This window comes from Neofelis nebulosa, chromosome 9, assembly GCF_028018385.1.
Source record: "Neofelis nebulosa isolate mNeoNeb1 chromosome 9, mNeoNeb1.pri, whole genome shotgun sequence".
Taxonomy (NCBI): Eukaryota; Metazoa; Chordata; class Mammalia; order Carnivora; family Felidae; genus Neofelis; species Neofelis nebulosa.
The window spans coordinates 91,568,469-91,588,915 of record NC_080790.1 but is presented as its reverse complement, the minus strand read 5'-3'; the positions used below and the strand labels follow the sequence as shown (position 1 = coordinate 91,588,915).

The 20,447-nt window shown below is 42.2% G+C and overlaps 1 protein-coding gene across 1 annotated transcript in view; it reads left to right on the top strand.

Moving 5' to 3' along the window:
* Nucleotides 1–20,447, top strand: part of PYGB (glycogen phosphorylase B) — a 59,315-nt gene that overhangs the window by 20,063 nt on the left and 18,805 nt on the right. The window contains exons 3-8 of the mRNA XM_058684669.1: nucleotides 9,261–9,339; nucleotides 11,859–11,962; nucleotides 16,218–16,349; nucleotides 18,209–18,320; nucleotides 18,730–18,812; nucleotides 20,000–20,143. Coding sequence (XP_058540652.1) covers nucleotides 9,261–9,339; nucleotides 11,859–11,962; nucleotides 16,218–16,349; nucleotides 18,209–18,320; nucleotides 18,730–18,812; nucleotides 20,000–20,143 — 654 coding nt within the window. The remainder of the gene's footprint in view (nucleotides 1–9,260; nucleotides 9,340–11,858; nucleotides 11,963–16,217; nucleotides 16,350–18,208; nucleotides 18,321–18,729; nucleotides 18,813–19,999; nucleotides 20,144–20,447) is intronic.

The window sequence follows — 20,447 nt, the reverse complement described above, 5'->3', positions numbered from 1 at the left end:
AGCAGGCTCCAGGCTCCGAGCTGTCAGCACAGAACCCGACGTGGGGCTTGAACCCACAAACTATGAGATCATGACCTGAGCCAAAGTTGGATGCTCAATTGACTGAGCCGCCCAGGCACCGCAGGAAAATCACAAGACACAAAATCAGTGTACAGAAATCTGTTGCATTTCTATGCACTAATAATGAAACAGCAGAAAGAGAAATTAGGAAAACAATCCCATTTACAATTGCTCCCAAAATAATAAGATACCTAGGAATAAATCTAACCAAATAGGTGAAAGGCTTGTACTCTGAAAACTAGAAAACACTTTTTTTGATGAAAGAAATTGAAGATGACACAAAGAAATGGAAAGGCATTCTGTGTTCATGGATTGGAAGAACAGATATTGTTAAAATGTTTATACTACCCAAAGCAATCTACACATTTAATGCAAACCCTATCAAAATACTGACAACATTTTTCACAGAGCTAGAACAAACAATCCTAAAATTTATATGAACTACTAAAGACCCCGAATTGCCAAAGCAACTTTGAAAAAGAAAAGCAAAGCTGGAGGCATCACAATTCTGGACTTCAAACCATGTTATAAAGCTGTAGTGATCAAAACAGTATGGTACTGGCACAAAAATAGAAACATAGATTAATAGAACAGAATAGAAACCCCATAAATGAATGCACAACTATATGGTTGATTAATCTTTGACAAGGCAGGAAAGAATATCAAATGAGAAAAAGACAGTCTCAACAAATGGTGTTGGGAAAATTGGTCTACTATATACAAAAGAATGAAATGGACCACTTTCTTACACCATACACAAAAATAAATTCAAAATAGATTAAAGACCTAGATGTGTGGCCTGAAACCACAAAAATCCTAGAAGAGAGTTCTAGGCAGTAAAGTTTTTAATATTGGTCGTAGCAACATTTTTCTAGATAGGTCTCCTGAGGCAAGGGAAATAAAAGCAAAAATAAACCATTGGGACTACATCAAAATAAAAAAGCTTCTGCACAGTGAAGGAAGCAATCAACAAAACTATAAGGCAATCTATAGAATGGGAGAAGATATTTGCAAATGACCTATCCTGTAAAGGGTTAGTATCCAAAATATATAAAGATCTTCTACAACTAAACACCCCCCCAAAATAATCCAATTTAGAAATGCACACAGAAGAAATGAACAGACATTTCTCCAAAGATATCAGATGGTTAACAGACATATGAAAAGATGCTCAACATTACTCATTATCAGGGAAATGCAAATCAAAACTATATGAGATATCACCTCACACCTGTCAGAAAGGCTAAAATAAAAAATACAAGAAACAACAGGTATTGGTGAGGATACTAAGAAAAAGGACCCTCTTGCACTGTTGGTGGGAATGCAAACTGGTGCAGCCTCTCTTGAAAACAGTGTGGAACTTCCTCAAAAAATTAAAAATAGAACTATGCTATGATCCAGCAATCACATTACTGGGTATTTACCCCAAAAATACAAAACCACTAATTCAAAGGGATATATGTACCCCTATGTGTATAGCAACATTATTTATAATAACCAAATTATGGAAGCAGTCTAAGTGTCCATCAATAGATGAATGGATAAAGAAGAGGTGAAATTGTATATATACAATGGAATATTATTCAGCCATAAAAAATAATCTTGCCATTTGCAACAACATGGGGGGAGCTAGAGGTTATTGATGCTTGGTAAAATAAGTCAGTCAGAGAAATACAAATACCATATGATTTCACTCATATGTGGAATTTAAGAAACAAGCAAAAGGGAAAAGAGAGAGAGAGAGAAGCCAAGAAACAGAGTCTTACCTGTAGAGAACAAACTGGTTTCCAGAGGGGAGGTGGGTTGGGAGATGGGTGAAATAGGTTGATGAGGATTAAGGAGTGCAGTTGTTGTGATGAGCACCAGGTGATATATGGAATTGTTGAATGACTATATTGTACACCTGAAACTATTACACCGTATGTTAATTATACTGGAATTAGAATGAAAAAAATTATCTAAAAAAGAGGTTATCCTTCAAATTTGTCATTTGAATTCTGTTTACTGAATATGAACATCAGAATGCGTATGTAAGGACCACAAAACATGTAAAGTCTAGGTCTTCAGTGGAATTTATTGTTATAGGAAGTGTTTTAGTTTTCAAAACATTCTCTTTATATATATTCTTACAGATAGTAAAGATTTGAGGGAACGTTTATGCCATAATTATGCCATCTCTATAATCAATTACACAAATAACATGTTAATTATAGGGAGTTAGAAAATGAAGGGTAGCATATATCTTTTTAAATGTTGTACATCTTTTTCTTAAAAGTGGTATTTCTAAGTTTTAATTAATCTTGTATTTGAAAGGTTTTCATGATGATCAAAGCTTTACTGTCTCTAGGTACATGGTTGTTGGGCCCTTCTATTCATAAAGTGGGGTGCCACATGCTTTGAGTGGGAATCAGATGATGATGCAGTGCTTGGGTGGGCCTCCTCCCCCAGACCCCTCCCCTATTTATAATATAATATGAAAAGTGAAACACACCACCTGTATCATACAGGGCTGGAAATTAGTTCCAGGGAGCAGATTACACTAAAAACTAGAACTTCAACAGAAGCAGCTCCCTCCTGACTGCCATCAAGGGCACATTTAAATATTTTTTTTATCATAGAAAATCTAAAATATGTACAAATATTGAGTGACTGCTATGAAGAACTCCTTCCACATACCTATCACTGGGTTCCACCTGTCATCAAGACCTACTCATGACTTCTCATTTCCCTCACATCCCTTGCTACTCCCAGATTATTTAAGCTAATATCAAACAGCATATTTCACTTATTGCCATTTCAACAGGTGTCTGTAAAGATAGGGTCATACCGCTATGACCCCTAAGATATTGACCATCATTTTCAGGCAGTTGACAAACTTGTTGACTGCCTGATAATTTTTTTAATATGAAATTTGTCAAATTGGTTTCCATATAACACCCAGTGCTCAACCCAACAGGTGCCCTCCTCAGTGCCCATCACCCACTTTCCCCTCCATCCTATCCCCCATCAACCCTCAGTTTATTCTCAGTTTTTAAGAGTCTCTTATGGTTTGCCTCCCTCCCTCTCTAATTTTTTTTTCCCCTTCCCACCCTGCCATGGTTTTCTGTTAAGTTTCTCAGGATCCACATAAGAGTGAAAACATATGGTATCTGTCTTTCTCTGTATGACTTATTTCACTTAGCATAATGCCTTATAATTTTTTAAGCAGTATATTCAGAAACTTAGCTGCATTTGTTTGATATGTCTCTTAAGTCTCTATTAATCTATAGGCTTCTCTTTTTTTATTCTTCTGCCTTCCAGTTTATTTGTTGAAATGGTTTGTCCTATAGAGTGTCCTGCAGTCTCTATTGGACTGATGGTGTTCCCAGCTTGTGTTTAACCTGCTGCTTTGTCCCAAGGATTTTACTCTCACCAGTTCTACTCAACATAATACTGACAGGTCTAGCTGGGGTATTTAGAAAAGAAAACAAAATAAGAGGCATCTAGATTGGAAAGGAAGAAGGAAAGGTATCTCTTTGAGCAGATGAAACAAAAATATATTAGTACAACTGAATGAGTTCGGCAAATTTATAGATATAAGATCAATATGCAGAAATCAACCGAATTTTTATGTAACTGCAATGAATGATCTGAAAATGAAATTAAGAAAATTATTCCACTTAAAATAGCATCAAAAATAATGAAATACTTAGGAATTAATTTCCAAAAGAGATGCAGAGTTATGTTGTAAAAATTATAAAACATTGTTGAAAGAAATAAAAGGGGACCTAAAAATGAAAAGACATTTCATGTCCATCCATGACTTGGAATCTTAAGATGGCAGTACTCCCCAAATTGATCTACAGACTTATTGCAATCCCCCACTAAAGTTCCAGTTGTCTTCTTTGCAGAGATTGACAAACTGATCCTAAAATCCAGATGGAAATGCACAGACCAGAAATCAGTATGTATGTATGTATGTATGTATGTATGTATGTATGTATGAATGTATGTATGTATGTATGTATGTATGTATGTATGTATGTATTTATAGAGAGCAGGTGAGTGGAAAGGGGCAGAAGGAGAATCCCAAGCAGGCTCACACTCAGCACAGAGCCCAAAGCAGGGCTTGATCTCATGATTGTGAGATCTCTGAGCCAAAATCAAGAGTCAGACACTTAACTGACAGAGCCATCCAGGTGCCCCCAGACCAGAAATCATTAAAACATGCTTGAAAAAGAACAGTGTGGAACCTGCTTGGGATTCTCTCTTTCCCTCTCTCTGTGCCCCTCCCACGCATGCTCTATTTCTCAAAATAAATAAATAAACTTTTTTTTTTTTGAAAGAAGAACAAAGTGTGAAGGACTCACACTTCCAAATTTCAAAACTCACTATGAAGCTACAGTGATCAAGACAGTGTGGTACTGGCATAAGGATAGACATATAGAACAATGGAATAGAATTGAGAGTCCAGAAATAAACCCTCACATTTATAACCAACTGATTTTCCCCCAATTATTTTGAAATTGTGGTAAAATACACATAATATAAATTGCATTTATACTGTGCCATGATTACCACCATCCATCTCTAGAACTCTTTCCATCTTACAAAACTGAACCTCTATATCCATTAAACACTAACTCCCCATTCTCTCCTTCAAGCTGCTGACAACTACCATTCTACTTTCTGTTTCTATGAATTTGATATTCTAGGTACTTCATATAAGCAAAATCATACAATATTTGTCTTTTTATGACTGGCTTAATATCTTCAAGATTCATCCATGTTGGAGCATATGTCAGAATCTCCTTTTTAAGGATCTACAAATAATATTCCATTGTATGTATGTACTACATTTTGTTCATCCATTCATTGGTCTATAGACACTTGGATTGCTTTGCCTTTTAGCTACTGTGAATAATACTTTTATGAACATGAATGTACAAATATCTCTTCAAGACCCTACTTTCAATTCTTTTTGGTATATACCTAGAAGTGGAATTTCTGGATCATATGGTAATTCTATGTTTAACTTTTTGAGGGACCATCATACTGTTTCCCACAGTGGTGAAACCATTTTACTTTCCCACCAGCAGTGCACAAGAGTTCCAGTTCTTTCACATCCTCACCAACACTTGAACACTTGTTATTTTCCTTTTTTTTTTTTTTTTGATAGTAGCCATTCTAATATATGGGAGATAGTATCTCTTGTGGTTTTTTTTTTTTTTTAACGTTTTTTTTTTTTTTTTTTAATTTATTTTTGAGACAGAGAGAGACAGAGCATGAACGGGGGAGGGGCAGAGAGAGAGGGAGACACAGAACCGGAAGCAGGCTCCAGGCTCTGGGCCATCAGCCCAGAGCCCGACGCGGGGCTCGAACTCACGGACCGTGAGATCGTGACCTGAGCTGAAGTCGGACGCTCAACCGACTGAGCCACCCAGGCGCCCCTCTCTTGTGGTTTTAATTAACGTTATTTCCCTACTGTGTTGTATGTAAGTGATGAATCACTGAATTGTACTCCTGAAACCAATATTGTACTGTATGTTAACTAACTAAAATTTAAAGAAAAAGAAAAAAAACCATTATTTCCCTAATGATGAGTGATGTTGAGCATCTTTTCATGTGCTTATTGGCTGGCCATCTAAATATCTTCTCTGGAGAAATGTCTGTTTAAGTCCTTTGCCCATTTCTGAATTGAGTTGTTTGTTTTTATTGTTATTGTTGAGTTTTGGGAATTTTCTATTCTGGATATTAATCCCCTGTCAGATATGTGATTAGCATTGCTAATATTTTTTCTCAGGTTGTCTTTTCACTTTGTTGACAGTGTCCTTTGATGCAGAAAAGTTTTAACTTTCATGAAGTCCAGTTTTTTTTTGTTTTGTTTTTGTTTTTGTCACCTGTGCTTTTGGTGGCCTATATAGTCAAATTGCTTTTTTTTTTTTTAAGAAAGTGTACCAAAATAACTCAATAGAGAAAAAATATTATTTTTGATAAATACTGCTAGAACAGTTGGATGTCCACATGCAAATGAATGAAGCTGGATCCCTACCTGATACTCCATATAAAAATTAAGTCAAAATGGATCAAAGACCTAAATGTAAGAGCTAAAACCATAACACCCTTAGAAGTATATAGGCAAATCTTCATGATTTAGCAATAGATTCTTAGAAATGACATCAAAAGCACAACCAATAAAAAGAAAAATAGATAAATTGGACGAGAGTTAAAACTTGTGTCATCAAAGGACATTATGAAGAAAGTGAAAAGGCAAAATGGGAGAAAATATTTGTAAATCATAAATCTGATCAGGGTCTAGTATTCAGAATGTATTAACAGCTCTTACAACTCAATAACAAAGAGACAGATAACCCAATTTAAAAATAGGCAAAGGACTTGAACAGACATTTTCCCAAAGAAGGTATACAAATGGTCAAAAAGCATGTGAAAAGATAATCAGCATTAGTAGTCATCAGGAAATGTAAATAAAAACCATGAGATACCACTTTGCACCCACTAGAGTGGCTGTGCTTGTAAAGACAGAGAACAAGTGTTGGCTAGGACATGGAGAAACTGGAACCTTCATATACTGCTGGGAGACAGTAAAATGGTAGAATCACTTTGGAAAATAGTTTGGAAGTTACTCAAAAAGTTAAGCATAGAATTTACCATGTAACCTAACAATTTCACTCCCAGGTTTATTTCCAAGAAAAGTGAAAACATATGTCTACCCATAAAATTGTACTTGAATGTTCATAGCAGCATTATTCATAATAACCAGTGGAACCAACCTAAATATCCATTTATGTGATAAATGCATACACAAAATGTGGAGTAGTCATCCAGTGGAAAGGTACTCAGTGATAAACAGTACTGATACATGCTCCAACATGGATCAACCCTGAAAACATTATTCTAATTGAAAGAAGCCAGATACAAAAGGCCATATGTGGTTTGTTTCCATTTAAATGAAATGACCAGAATAGGCAAATCTATAGAGACAGAAAGTAGAAAAGTGATTGCCAAGGTCTGGAATAGGGAAACTGGGAGTGATTGCCAGTGAATATCGGGTTTGTTTTTGGAATGGTGAAGTTCTGGAATTAGTGGTGGTTGCATAACTTTGTAAATATGCTGAAAACCATTGAATTATTCTCTTCAAATGGTGAATTTTATAGGGTATGTGAATTATATCTCAATTAAAAAGGTTAAAGATGCTTTATCATGCTTTTTCTGTCTTCGGTTCTGAAACCCACTTGAGCAAGATTTTACTTTCTGTCAATTAGCTACTATTTGTGCCTCTTTTGAATACTTTCAAACTCATGGCAAAATTTGCCTTACTAGACTGAGATGTACCTACAACATTCAAGGGTAAAAACATAAAAGAACAAAACATCTTTCCTCCCACATAGCCTGCCTTTATGTGGTATGCTGGTCTCTGACTTTAGTAGGTGTTTTGTGAATAAGAGGTTTTACAGTCAGATGAATCTGGAAAATGTAGTTAAATGTGTTGCTTAATTTGGAGCCAGTGTATATTACTGGCTAAATTCTGCCTCCCCTGCATATCCAAAATATCTTTGGTGGAACACACTCCTTGAAATTGCTGTGGGAATTAAGTCAATATTTTGAAATCTTACTCTGAATCAGATCACAGTTTGTGTTAATGCTGTTCAATTTACTTAATAGACACTAAACTGTTTCTTTATGACTTTGATGTTTTTATGTCCTTACAACTTTGCTTCTACCCTTTGTAATTTATCAGATCCTAAAGTATAGTCCGGAGACCCCAGGGGCCCCAAGACCTTTCAGTGGGTCTGCTAGATCGGAACTGTTTATTCTTACTCTGTCACAGGTATATGGTGAAGCTTTCCAGAGATATCCATGTGATACCTCAACAGATTGAATGCTAAGAGAGACAGTTATTAAAGAAAGATATTTGTAGAAATGTAAAACACTGCTACTCTTCTCAGTAAATTGTTTTCATTTTAAAACTGTATATTTGATTAAACTATGTTGTTTATGTTAATGTTAATGGGTTTATTATTTTAAAATGAATTCATATAGGCTTAAAAAACATTGATCTGTTTTAAATTTTTAACTTGATAAATATTGATAGATATAATTTCAATAAAGAATAGCTCTTGGGGGGTCTTCCTGAAACCAAAAAGTTTAAAAACCACTCATCAAGATAATTAATGAGAGCCATTTGTGAAGTTTAACACACTAAAGCCAGATTAATGGAACAATTATCCATCTATCATAACTGATAGGCAAAGCCTTCAGGTATGCATTCTGGAAAGGTTTCAAGTCAGGTGAAGAAGTTGTGACTTTGTTACTTTCTTTCTGATTTTTAACATTGTATACATATTTCACAAGATTGCACAAATGTAGTTGGGATGCCACAGGAAAGGTAGTTTTAGGTGTTGGTTTAAAAAGATGTCACATAGGACATCCGAAGAAGATGGCAGAGTAGGAGGAGCCTAGGCTCACGTCATCCCAAAGACACACCTACCTAATAACCACATCAGCATAAATAACCCAGAAAACGACCTGAAGACTGGCAGAACAGATTCTTCACAGCTAGAGAAGAGGCCACATCCAAGAGGCGAATAATAAATCTAAGCAGTTAAATAATTAGTAAATAAATAAATAAGTTACATAAATATCATTAAACCATATACAATTAAAGAATTATTGAAACCACTAATTTTGGTGTTAGGCTACATGTTATAATCTGTTCACTATACGTAGGTTAATAACCTGGCAATATCTTTGGATGTTAAACGTGTCTCATTTGGATTACTTATTCTTTATTTTTTTTTAAGTTTATTTAATTTGAGAGGTGGGGGAGGGTCAGAGAGCAAGGGAGAGAGAGAGAATCCCAAGCAGTCTCCATGCTGTCAGCTCGGAGCCAGACACAGGGCTTGAACTCATGAACTGTGAGATCATGACCTGAGCCGAAACCAAGAATGGGAGGCTTAACCAACTGAACTACCCAGGCTCCCCTGATTATTAATTCTCAAGTAGTTTGGCAGCTTTTGACATACCTGGAAACTTTCATTTTCATAAATACCAGATTTTAACATTGGATTTTCAAGTCTAAAAGCAGACTTTTTTAACCTTTGATTGATAGAAACTCACAAGATTTAATATCTTTCCTCCTGTTGTGTGAGGAAGATAGACACTAAGTAATACTAAAACGTTGCCCTTGTTTTTATTCACAGCTAGGGCTGGACTTGGAAGAACTGGAGGAAATAGAAGAGGACGCCGGCCTTGGCAATGGAGGCCTGGGGAGGCTGGCAGGTAAACCCGGCACCTGGCTGGTGCACAGTCTCTCCTGGTGTAATGCCCTGGCCACTGCTCACATGGCGAGGCAGAGGTCAGCCGTGCTCTGAACAGCAGTCTGTCAGTGTAGATTGGCCCCTCTGAGTGGATGGGAGAGTGTGTTTCATCCACATCGAAAAAAATGCAAAATATTATGTTTTTCCTTTATACAAGGGATACTTCCTAATTATCATGAAAACCAGGGTTGCTGGTTTTTGGGTAGCTGGCCCTGGGAGGGGGTTTCCAGTATACTGACCACTTTCCGCAGTCAGTAATTGGGAGAAAGATGGATAGACACATATGTGCACACATATACACATACATATATGCATGTGTGCACACACATACATTCACATACACATGTACACACATACACACACACAATGATTTATGAATGTAGGTATGCTATTCCTGCTTTAGTGTAGTAAACAGATTGCCTGGAAATAGCAAAGTCATTCCTTTCAGGATATTGCTCCCTTGGGCCATTCTGTTTGACAGTATATCCAGCCTTGTTTTTCCTGTTTGAGGTGTTTGTTTTGTTTTGTTTTTTTGTTTTTTTGGGGTTTTTTTGGTAGCTTTTTAGGGCAGAGGGAGCTGAATGAAGAACTTAGAAGTGGAGGGGCACCTGACTGTCTAAGTCAGAAGAGCAAGCCACTCTTAATCTCAGGGTTGTGAGTTTGAGTCCCACGTTGGGTGTAGAGATTACTAAAAAAAAAAGTAAGTAAACTTAAAAAAAAAAAAAACAGAACTTAGAAGTGGAAATAGCTGTCACAGTGAGATTTGATTTTGCTGTGTGCTTCAAGGCTCTTGGGCACAATGTTTCTGGAACAGAAATAAGTTTTGTGCTGCTCTTGTGTGTGGGGGATATGGGAGGGTGGGCTCAGGCCCCTACCACTTTGCATTACTGCCCCTCTGGGGAGTTGTCATTTTCTAAAGGGATCAAACACCCTAAAGTTTATCTGAGCTTGTGCATGTGCCTTTGTTTTCAAATGTTAAGTTAAATTCTTCAGAAATTATAAATGCAGCATATATTTCTCCCAAACAAAACAATACATGGATTTATATAAAGAAACAGTTTGCAAGGCCTGCCCCACCTCCACCTGTTGATGTGAAAAGCTTGTGTGTCACCTACTGCTCTCAGATGCAGGGCTCTGTCTTAGTTTATGGCAGTGAAATCATCCCAGACAATAAGCTGTAGCTTACTTTCCACACAGACCCAATCATGGCATCCCAGCCAGAGGGCAGCGCGTAGCCCTGAGGGAGCTCCTGGGTCATCAGTCCCCTGCGGCTCCCTTTACCCTCAATAGCATTCTGTTGATTATAGCCATCTTCCCAGTCAGTAAAAACAGCACCTGTTTCTCCAAGCTCCAGGAGGCTCCAGACCCTTCTGTCTCCTTCACAGCTCAGGTAGCTGCCTAAACTCCCCTCCTACCCTAAGGCTGGTGACTGTCAGGCAGGACAGTCCCATCCCTGCTGTAACACAATCTGCTCCCTTCAGGGGTTCAGGGCATCTGCAGGCCTTCCATAGTCTGGTTCCTATTGCCTTCCTAGTCACCTTTCCTGCCACTTGTGCGGTGCCACTGGCCTTGCCCATGGACTGGTGTGACCTCCTCTGGGGCCCTGTTTCCATGGACTCCTCTTACCTGTGCAGATGTGGGTAGCCCCCAGCCTGCTGTAACTTGATGTGTCCTGTGGCCCTCCTGAGAGAATGCTTTCTTCAGAACAAGATTCCAGATCTTACATTTGTGGATCCTCTTATTCCTAACCCTCAGCACAGGGTCTAGTAACAGGGGTCTGGGCATACTTGGTGAATTGAGCAAGTATTTTATTTACTGATGTTTCTTGTGGACTTTTTTTCCTTTTTAATCCAGAAGTTTAATAAGACTGCCTTCTGGATCTTTATTTAAAACACTGGTCTTTTTCAAGACATTTTCATTGGAACAAAGGCTTATTAGGTTGATGTGCTGATCCAGCCACGTTCCGGGGGCCTTGGGTGTTTGAGTTCTTTTATGGTAAAATGTCCATTCCCAGCCCCCTCCCCGTGCCTCCTTCACTAGCATGTAGAGCTAGTTCGTGGTGTTATCCCACTGTCCAAACAGCATGGACAAGTAGAAGGTGCAGGGGTGGGGAGGCCTTCAGCCTGTATGAGGTCTCTAAGACAAAGCTAGCAGTGAGGGGACTTTGTGTTGAAAGGTGTGCCAAGTTAGATGAGACTCTCTGGGGTTCTTCACTTCTGCCCTTCCCATCTCCCCACAGCCCCCACACTAACACCCTCTTGGCCCAGACCATGGCTCTCAAGGTGAAGGGATTGAGGGAGGGCTCAGTTTTACTTTCATGAAATCTGAAGCTGACAGGTTACCACTGAATCGCTGTCTGGCATCCAGAGGCCAGTGTCCCAGTACCTACTTAACATGGGTGTCTGGGCCTTGCTTCCAGTGGGCCTCAAAACTGCTAATTATCTTTGATTCCAAGAAGTTCTTTGTGTTTGGAATTTTCAGCCTGCTTCCTTGACTCAATGGCCACGTTGGGCCTGGCAGCATATGGCTATGGAATCCGCTATGAGTTTGGGATTTTTAACCAGAAGATTGTCAATGGCTGGCAGGTGGGTGAAACTCGGTTCTTTCACTTGTTTCCACCTCTCATGTGCAGAAGAAAACAAACAGGTACTTTCAGTTCAGTTTTTTATATGCTAAATTCCTTCCTGGAGAGATTATCTGCCCGTCCTGGGCAAGGCAGAGGTGGGATAGGTCGGGGGTATCCTGTGAGCTTTGTGCTTCCCTTAGAGCTCTATGTGGGCTGCCAGAGGCCCATCTTCTGTGTGAGCTCATCACATACAGCTTCTGTGTGAGCCTGGGAAGCCTGCTGGGTGGGACCCAGGGCCTAACTGGCCTTATAGGTATTGCCAGGTGCTGCCTGCTGGTTCCCTGTTGTACCTCAGCATGGAACAGAGGTGGCCTTCTCTGGTTTACCCTCAGTGGGACAATTGACCTGGAGTAGTTAGAAGAAGAGTTATTGTAGGTTTTGTTCCCACCTTCTGCCTTCACTCCCCGACACCACTGAGGGGACTGTGTCCTGTGCCAGCCTCTGCAAAGCAAAGTGCCTTGAGGAAGAGTGGGCTTAGATCCTGAAATATCAAACCATAGCTAAGTGAGGTGGCCAAGAACACATTGGTGGAAAGAATATAACCTCACAGTGCAACCTCAATGTCCTACACTGGGCAAGAGGGTCATTTCCCCTCATTCAAAACTTTAAAATGGGGGCACCTGTGTGGCTCAGTTTGTTAAGCATCCAGCTCTTGGTTTTGGCTCAGGTCATGATCTCACAGTTTGTGAGTTCAAGCCCCAAGTGGGGCTCTGTGCCGACAGCACAGAGCCTGCTTGGGATTCTCTCTCTCCCTCTCTCTGCCCCTCCCCTGCCCATGCATTCATGTGCATGCTGTCTCTCTCTCTCTCTCAAAATAAATAAATAAACTTAAAAAAAAAAAAAGACTTGGGGCGCCTGGGTGGCGCAGTCGGTTAAGCGTCCGACTTCAGCCAGGTCACGATCTCGCGGTCCGTGAGTTCGAGCCCCGCGTCAGGCTCTGGGCTGATGGCTCGGAGCCTGGAGCCTGTTTCCGATTCTGTGTCTCCCTCTCTCTCTGCCCCTCCCCCGTTCATGCTCTGTCTCTCTCTGTCCCAAAAATAAATAAAAAACGTTGAAAAAAAAATTAAAAAAAAAAAAAAGACTTTAAAATCGAAGGTATGGCTATTCCACTTGATTAGAAAATAGTTTATGTAATATAATTTGGCTCCTAAAAATGACAGACAAAGCAGGGCTGTGGTTGGGATTAAAGGTTTGTAACAGGAGAATAGTATAGAATATAAACAGATGGATGCCTGGGGTGATGGAAAGCTCCTGTATCTTGATGAGGCTGGGTCACAGGTACGTGCAATTGACAGAACTCCTCAAGAGTATCCTTAAGGTTTACACATTTTGCTATCTATATATTAACCTAAAAAATAAACACAGGGTGAACTGTACTTAATGAGGTGCATGCTGAAGTGTTCGTGGAGAAGTGTACAGATGTCTGCAACTGACTTTGAAATGCATCAAGAAATTAATGGGTCGATGGATGGAGGATATGTGATAAATCAAGTATAGCAACATGTTAACAATTATGGAACCTAAGTGGAAGGTGCGTGGGTGTTCACTGCCAATTCTTTTAACACTTCTTTATGTTTGAAAGCACTGATAATAAAAAGTTGGCAAAGAAAAGTATGGCTAACAGTAAAAGAAAACAGATTTGTATCTGTTGCTTAATTTGTAGAAGTACTCTCTCCAGCCTTAAAGAGAACTCCACTCTTCCTCCTGGTACATTACAGGTAGTTTCATACACAGTTCCTTATGTGTGTGTGTCTGTCAGAGGCACCCCAGCCCTTGTACCCCTGTGTCCTTTAACCCATTCCAGCTCCTTACAGTCGATGCAATGTGCTTTCATAAGACAGAAACTCTGAGGCCCCTCCTTACCTACTTGGTGTTATGGTTAAAGGCAGAAAGGTTTTTTGTGTTGTTTTTTTGTTTGACCACAGACATTTCTTTCTTCTGGTGTTCTATTTCTGTATATTATTGCCATCTTGCAAAACAATTTAAAGACAGTTGTGGGATGATAGGTGAATCATAAACTCACCCTCCTCTCACCCTGTTTTCATGAGAGCCAGTCAGTTTTTAATGGAGTTTAGCTGTAGCATAATTAAATGTGGGCAGTGGTGAGACAGCAGTGTTGTTGGCCATGGGGCAGGGAGAGGGGTCTGGAGAGGACACCCTCCTGCCTCTTGTACTTGAGGAGATGCTGCTTCTGCAAACTGCTCATGGAATTACGTTACAGGAGATGACCAGGCTTTGGTGTTGGAGAATTTCACTAATGTACAGACATGGCACCAGATCAAAAGGCAGGACTGGTCCCATGATGAATAGCTACCTGCACCAGACAGAAAAGCCCAGCCAGAAGTACTATGGAGAGACACATATTGAGGCAATAACCTCAACTGTGTCACCTCTCTAAAACTGCAACCAAATATTCTTCTTTTACTTCTGTGTAGGAACCATTAAGAAAAAAACCCAGAGCACCTGGCTGGCTCAGTTGGTAGAGTGTGCGACTCTTTGATCTTGGGATCATGAGCTCAAGCCCCACATTGGGTACAGGGCTTACTTAAAAAAAAAAAAAAAAAAGACAAACGAATAAAAATTTTTGAAAACCCTCAAAGTAACATACAGGCACACCTTATTCTGTTGCACTTGGGTTTATTGCGCTTCACACATAATGCTTATTTTACAAATTGAAAGTTGTGGCAACTCTGCATCAAGCAAGTTTGTTGGCCCCATATTTTCAACAGTATTTGCTCACTTTGTCATTTTGGTAATTCTCACAATGTTGCAGACTTTATTATATTGTTCTGGTGATCTGTGATCAGTGATTAAAACTTGCTGAAAGCTCAGATGATGGTTAGCATTTTTTAGCAATATTTTTAAATTAGGTATGTACATTGTTTTTTTAATAATTAATTAAATTTGGGGGAGAGAGAGCATGTACAAATGAGTGGGAGAGGGAGAGAGAGAATCCCAAGCAGGCTGCATGCCCAGCGCAGAGCCCCCACATGGGGCTTGATCTCACAACTGTGAGATCATGACCTGAGCCACGATCAAGAGTCAGATGCTCAACTTGACTGAACCACCCAGGTGCCCCTGGGCACATTGTTTTTTAAGACATAATGCTGTTGCACACTTAATAGACTACAGTATAGCATAAACAAAACTTTCATATGCACTGGGAAACCAAAAAATTCATTTGACTCTCTTTTGCTAAATTGGCTTTATTGTGGCAGTCTGGAGCCAAATCTGCAATATCTCTGAGTTATGCCTATACCTGGGGTTATTTGTTAAATTTGAAGAAGAAAGACTCACTTATTTAATTTATATTTATAATTCTTTATACATTGCCTGCCAAATTAGTTTATTCCGAATGCTTCTACTCAAGGATTGTTAGACTCTGTGGAGCTACTTTTAGTTTTATTGGTGGGATTCTTTTTTTGTGTATTTACTGATTTTGGATACCACTAAGTGCAGTTTTTGGAAAATTGGCTGCTTCAAGGAAGGCCTAGCACAAAAGCAATGTCTTCTAGTTGTGTGTGTCCAGGCATTCGTGCTACAAAGGCAGCCTGGCCCCTGGCACCTGTGAATTTGTGGTGTCATTTTCAAAGTGGTGGACTTCTAGTGATTCTTTTTTTTTTTTTTTTTACTATAACAGCTTTATTTAGTTATCAAGTGTTTTTTTAGTATATTTACAAAGTTGGGCAGCCATCACCACTATCTATTTCCAGAACGTTTTCATCACCCCAAAAAGAAATCCAGCATGGATTTGCCGTCACACACTAGCACCTGACAACCATTAATCTATCTGGTGTCTCTGTGCATTTGGCTGTTCTAGACATTTCCTATGAATGGAGCCATACACTACATGGGCCTCTTCGACTCAGCGTCTTTGCAGGGTTTATCCATGTTGTAGTACGTAGCAGAACTTTATCCTTTTTTATTGCTGAATTCAGGTTGTTCTTAATGTCTTTTTACTTTAATGCATTCTTCTGAATTTTATCTGAGTTTGTTTCTTTAACAGGATGACATGTTAATTTTTAAACACAAGGCCTTGACTGGAACTGGACATCTTTGCCTTGTAAATAGGCTATAGCTTATTTCAGTGCTGGATGGCGTCGGTATCTCAACAGCATGGTCATTGTGGGCAGTGGAAAGGGGTGGCCCTGCACCCATGACTGTCTCCCCACTGCCACCCGAGAGAGCTGACCTTACCACCGGCCCCTTTCCAGGTGGAGGAGGCAGATGACTGGCTGCGCTATGGCAACCCCTGGGAGAAAGCCCGGCCCGAATACATGCTTCCTGTGCACTTCTACGGGAGAGTGGAGCACACCCCTGAGGGTGTCAGGTGGCTGGACACTCAGGTATCCACCCTGGGCATCCCCAGGGAAGTGTGGGGCTGAGTGAGGTGGCTTCCACATTTTGTCATCACTCCTCATTCCCTTTGGGAGTGGGAGGTGTGCTGTTTCCCCAGAGGACCTGACCCAAGGTGACTGACTGGGAGGTTTTGTTCTCATACACTCAATTCTTACACATTGTCAGGGCTGCCCAGACAGTGGAAAACACTCAGAGTGAAGCCACTGTCTTTGCAGTTTGATAGGGGCTTGTGTTGGGGTTCAGACCAGCAGTCATTGAATGGCTAGCAGGACAGTGTTGTGACAGGGGCAGGGTGTTAATCTCTGGAGGGACATAGATAGTCCCCAGCATCTCTAGACAGCAGGTGCTTGATGCATACATTCACCACAGTCACCACACACCACAGGCCTCAGTAGTGTCTCCTGGGTGCCGCCCACCATTACTGAGCTATCAGAGTCCTGGGCATGTGGTGGTCTGGATGGATGTCCCAGCACAGGGCACAGGCACTGATGAGGGAACCAGGGCAAGAACATGGAGAGTCCAGTCCAGGCTCTGGGATGGTGGACAGTGCACATCTGAGTGGTTTCAGCTAAGGGACTGAGGGAGGTAGCAGGAGAGCTTTTGTGAGGGGGTAGCTGTAATGAGCAAGGCTCAGCCATCTAGATGTGGGGCAATGAGCCCAGGAGACTGGAGAAGTCCTAAGCATGCAAAAGTGAGTCATCCAGATTTTCTGCAGCATAAGTTTTAAGGAGTGCATGGGCTAGGGTTGGCTGGAGCCATGTTATGGAGGCCTAAAATGCCATAATAAGTTGTATTTAATTCAAAAGAAGAGAGAATAAGATCAGTTATCTGATTGCATGTGCTTGTAGAAGATGAGCATGTCATGTATGTAGGGAGGCATAGAGACCATTGGGGCATTTCTGTCAGCCCTGGGCTGTTAGGGATGCTTTGTAGGGCTTGTCACTGGCTTGGATAGGGCCTTGGGGGGCAGGGGAGCAGGGAGCAGGGGTGAGGGTAGAGGGGAAGGGAAAAGTGATTCTAAGGCTCTAGTGATGCTATCAACACAGTCCTTTTGGCTGTCAGAGCCGCTTTCATCTCGTAAAGCCACATAGTTGAACTTGTATGAGCCCCCGTGAGCATACCTGAATGTGAGAAACCTCATCAGAGGATCTGAGGGTTGGAAGTGACCTTGAGGCTGGTGTGTGTCTTCCTGTGCTTGACAAGAGTAAAGCAGATACTTGTGGACAGACTGGAATCGGGGGTGGGAGGAGCGTGGCAGGTTCTGTGGGTAGAGAGCAGGCCCTGCATTTTCTGTTGAGAGTGGAGTGTGGGCTGGTTTGGTTTCTCTGAGGGTTAGAGGTCAAGTCTCCCAACAGGAGGAGCCTTTTGCAGGCATTGGAAAATGGAAGTCAGAAATAGAAGTCCTCTGTGGAGAAGTTAGTTTGGGTCGTGAAACTACACAAGTGGGTCGAGTGAGAAGAGGAAGGAGGGCAGAGAGAGGACAAGGACACTGGAGTCATGACTGCTAACAGAGTGTGAGTGAGATTGACACAGTGGCACCTTGAAGATCTGAGTGGGAAGAATTCTTAAATCAATGCCAGTGTGGAAGGAGGAGAAGCTAGAGAAGACAGAATGACCTCAGGAGTGTGGTCAGGGCCTTACTGCAGAGCCATCACAGGTGGTCTTAGTTGGGGAGGCCTGCAGGCTTGGCACAGGGCAGGTTGCAGGGATTTGGGGCACAAGGAGAAAAGCCAGAGGGCAAGCAGTTTGGCTACCAATGGGGAGCAGAATGCTGCTGCTGGGGTGAGAAGGCCTGGGACTGGGGACTGTGTTGCTAGCTGACTGGATCTGACCATCTCTTGGCCAGGTGGTGCTGGCCATGCCGTACGACACCCCTGTGCCGGGCTACAGGAACAACACCGTCAACACCATGAGGCTGTGGTCTGCCAAGGCACCCAATGACTTCAAGCTCCATGACTGTGCGTTCTGCCCCTCTTATTTCTGTTGGATGGCTTCTCCCAAACTCGCCCCATGAAGCTCTTGTCTTGTCTGCACTATCACTGTGTGCAAAGCACAGGACTCTCAATGTGGAGGGCAGAGGGCAGGGTCCTCAGAGCACCAGGGCTTCCCGGGGAGAGCCCACCAGCAAAGCCACTGCTTGTGGAACCCTGTGCCCTCAGGAAAGACCAAGGGGCCTAGGGCTCTGCAGGATGTGTGGGGGATACAGGTTGGGCCTGGGGCAGAGTGAAACCATGGCTCTGGGGGCACCTTCTGTGCAGGAACGTCCCTCACACAGTTCAGGGAAGTGAGGGAGGACCTTCAGGGAAAGGGCACATGAGGAGTCAAGGGAAGGGATGTGGGTTCTGACCTCACTGTTTCTGCCCCTAGTTAATGTGGGAGGCTACATCGAGGCGGTCCTGGACAGGAACCTGGCCGAGAACATCTCCAGAGTCCTGTATCCAAATGATAATGTGAGTATCTCATGTGGTTGCTTCTCTTCTGCTAGGAAAGTGTGCTAGGGGCTGGGGCTGTCTAGAAGGACCTATTTGCTGGCCTCCCATTCATCAGGTGAGACCACGTAAGTAGCTACCAGCAGCCCTGTGTGGCTCCTCGGAGTGAGGGCACCATATGCTTGACAAAGCCCCACAAGTCCAAGTGTGCCTGTTAGCATCTCCCCTTTGCTCTCTCCCTAAGAGGATACAGCAGGAGGTTCTTGGCCTTGCCTTACATGTCTATACTGCTGTGTACCTGGCTGCCCCTGAGGCTGGCTCTGAGCTGACTCTGTGCAAGACCGTATGCAGAGCAACATGTGGGAGATGTGAGAACTTGTCAGACCTCACGTACAGTCAGTTTCTGCTCTTCTGGCATGTGATGCCACTTCCCCAGGAGTTGGATGAGCTATTTCTCAAATGGGAATAGTAGTCCCTGCTTTTCAGTGATGCCTTGAGACATATGCCAGTCATGGTTCGAAAAGCTTTAATTATGTGCCACCACCCACTAGATGAAGTAACAATCACAGTCCCCAGTGATTGCTACTGAGTTTAGTGTCTGGTGGCTTTGTTGTTGCCAGACAAGAGCCCTTAGAATTTGCCTTTGTTAGTGGGTTGTGTGTTCTTTGTTTTATCAGAGTAACAGGTGCACATTAGTAGCAAAGGGAATTGGTGTTGAAAGGCTCACAACCAAACATACCCCATTCCCCCTTCCCCTGCCAAGATTTTAACCAGATTCTAAAGCTTCAGGTACAAGGCATTTTTAGGACACTGACACTTTGGAGCTTGTGCTTCTGAGTGGCTCTGGCTGTTAAGGAACGAGACCTGCATGCCTGGTGTCCTCACACAGGGCACCGTGACCATTTGCTGGCTGCTTCCCTATCTGAAGATCACACACAGGTCAGGCCATCTAGACCTTCTGCTTGTGCCCCTGAGCTGCAGGTTACCTGACCTTGGGCCCTGGGATGGTGGTGATGGAGGTGTCAGCACCATGCTGACACTCAAGGGCTCTCATCCTCTCATGCACACATGAGTCTCTATGGTCCCTGGAGCAGGGCCTCCCAGCCTCTTGCCCTTCTTGAGCCCTGGGGTGGGGATGGGGGGGTCCCTGAGGACCTGTGGTGGCCCTGGTGGCTGTTGTTGGTGCCAGCGCTGTCCTGTGTCCACAGTTCTTCGAGGGGAAGGAACTGCGCCTGAAGCAGGAGTACTTTGTGGTGGCTGCTACCCTCCAGGACATCATTCGCCGCTTTAAGTCCTCCAAGTTTGGCTGCCGGGACCCAGTGAGAACCTGTTTTGAGACATTCCCAGACAAGGTGGGTGTTGATGGGTCTTGTGCAGAAGGACAGGACATTCCCAGGCTTGATTTCTATCTCAAGGCTGGGCGTGGGTGAGGAGAGAACAGCAGCCCCCCTCATTTCCTTGTCATCAGGGGCCAGGCCCCCTCCTCTCTGACCAGGGCCACACTAGGTGTCCTTAGGAGCAGCAAGGGACACTGTAAAAGGTTCCCGTGGCAAAGCGTGATGCATTTGATGGGCTGGGTTTAGTGATTTTAAACAAAGCCAACATATCCTTGGTGAGAGGAACATTCTGGGTCAGGGGGAGCTGTGGAGAGCAGAA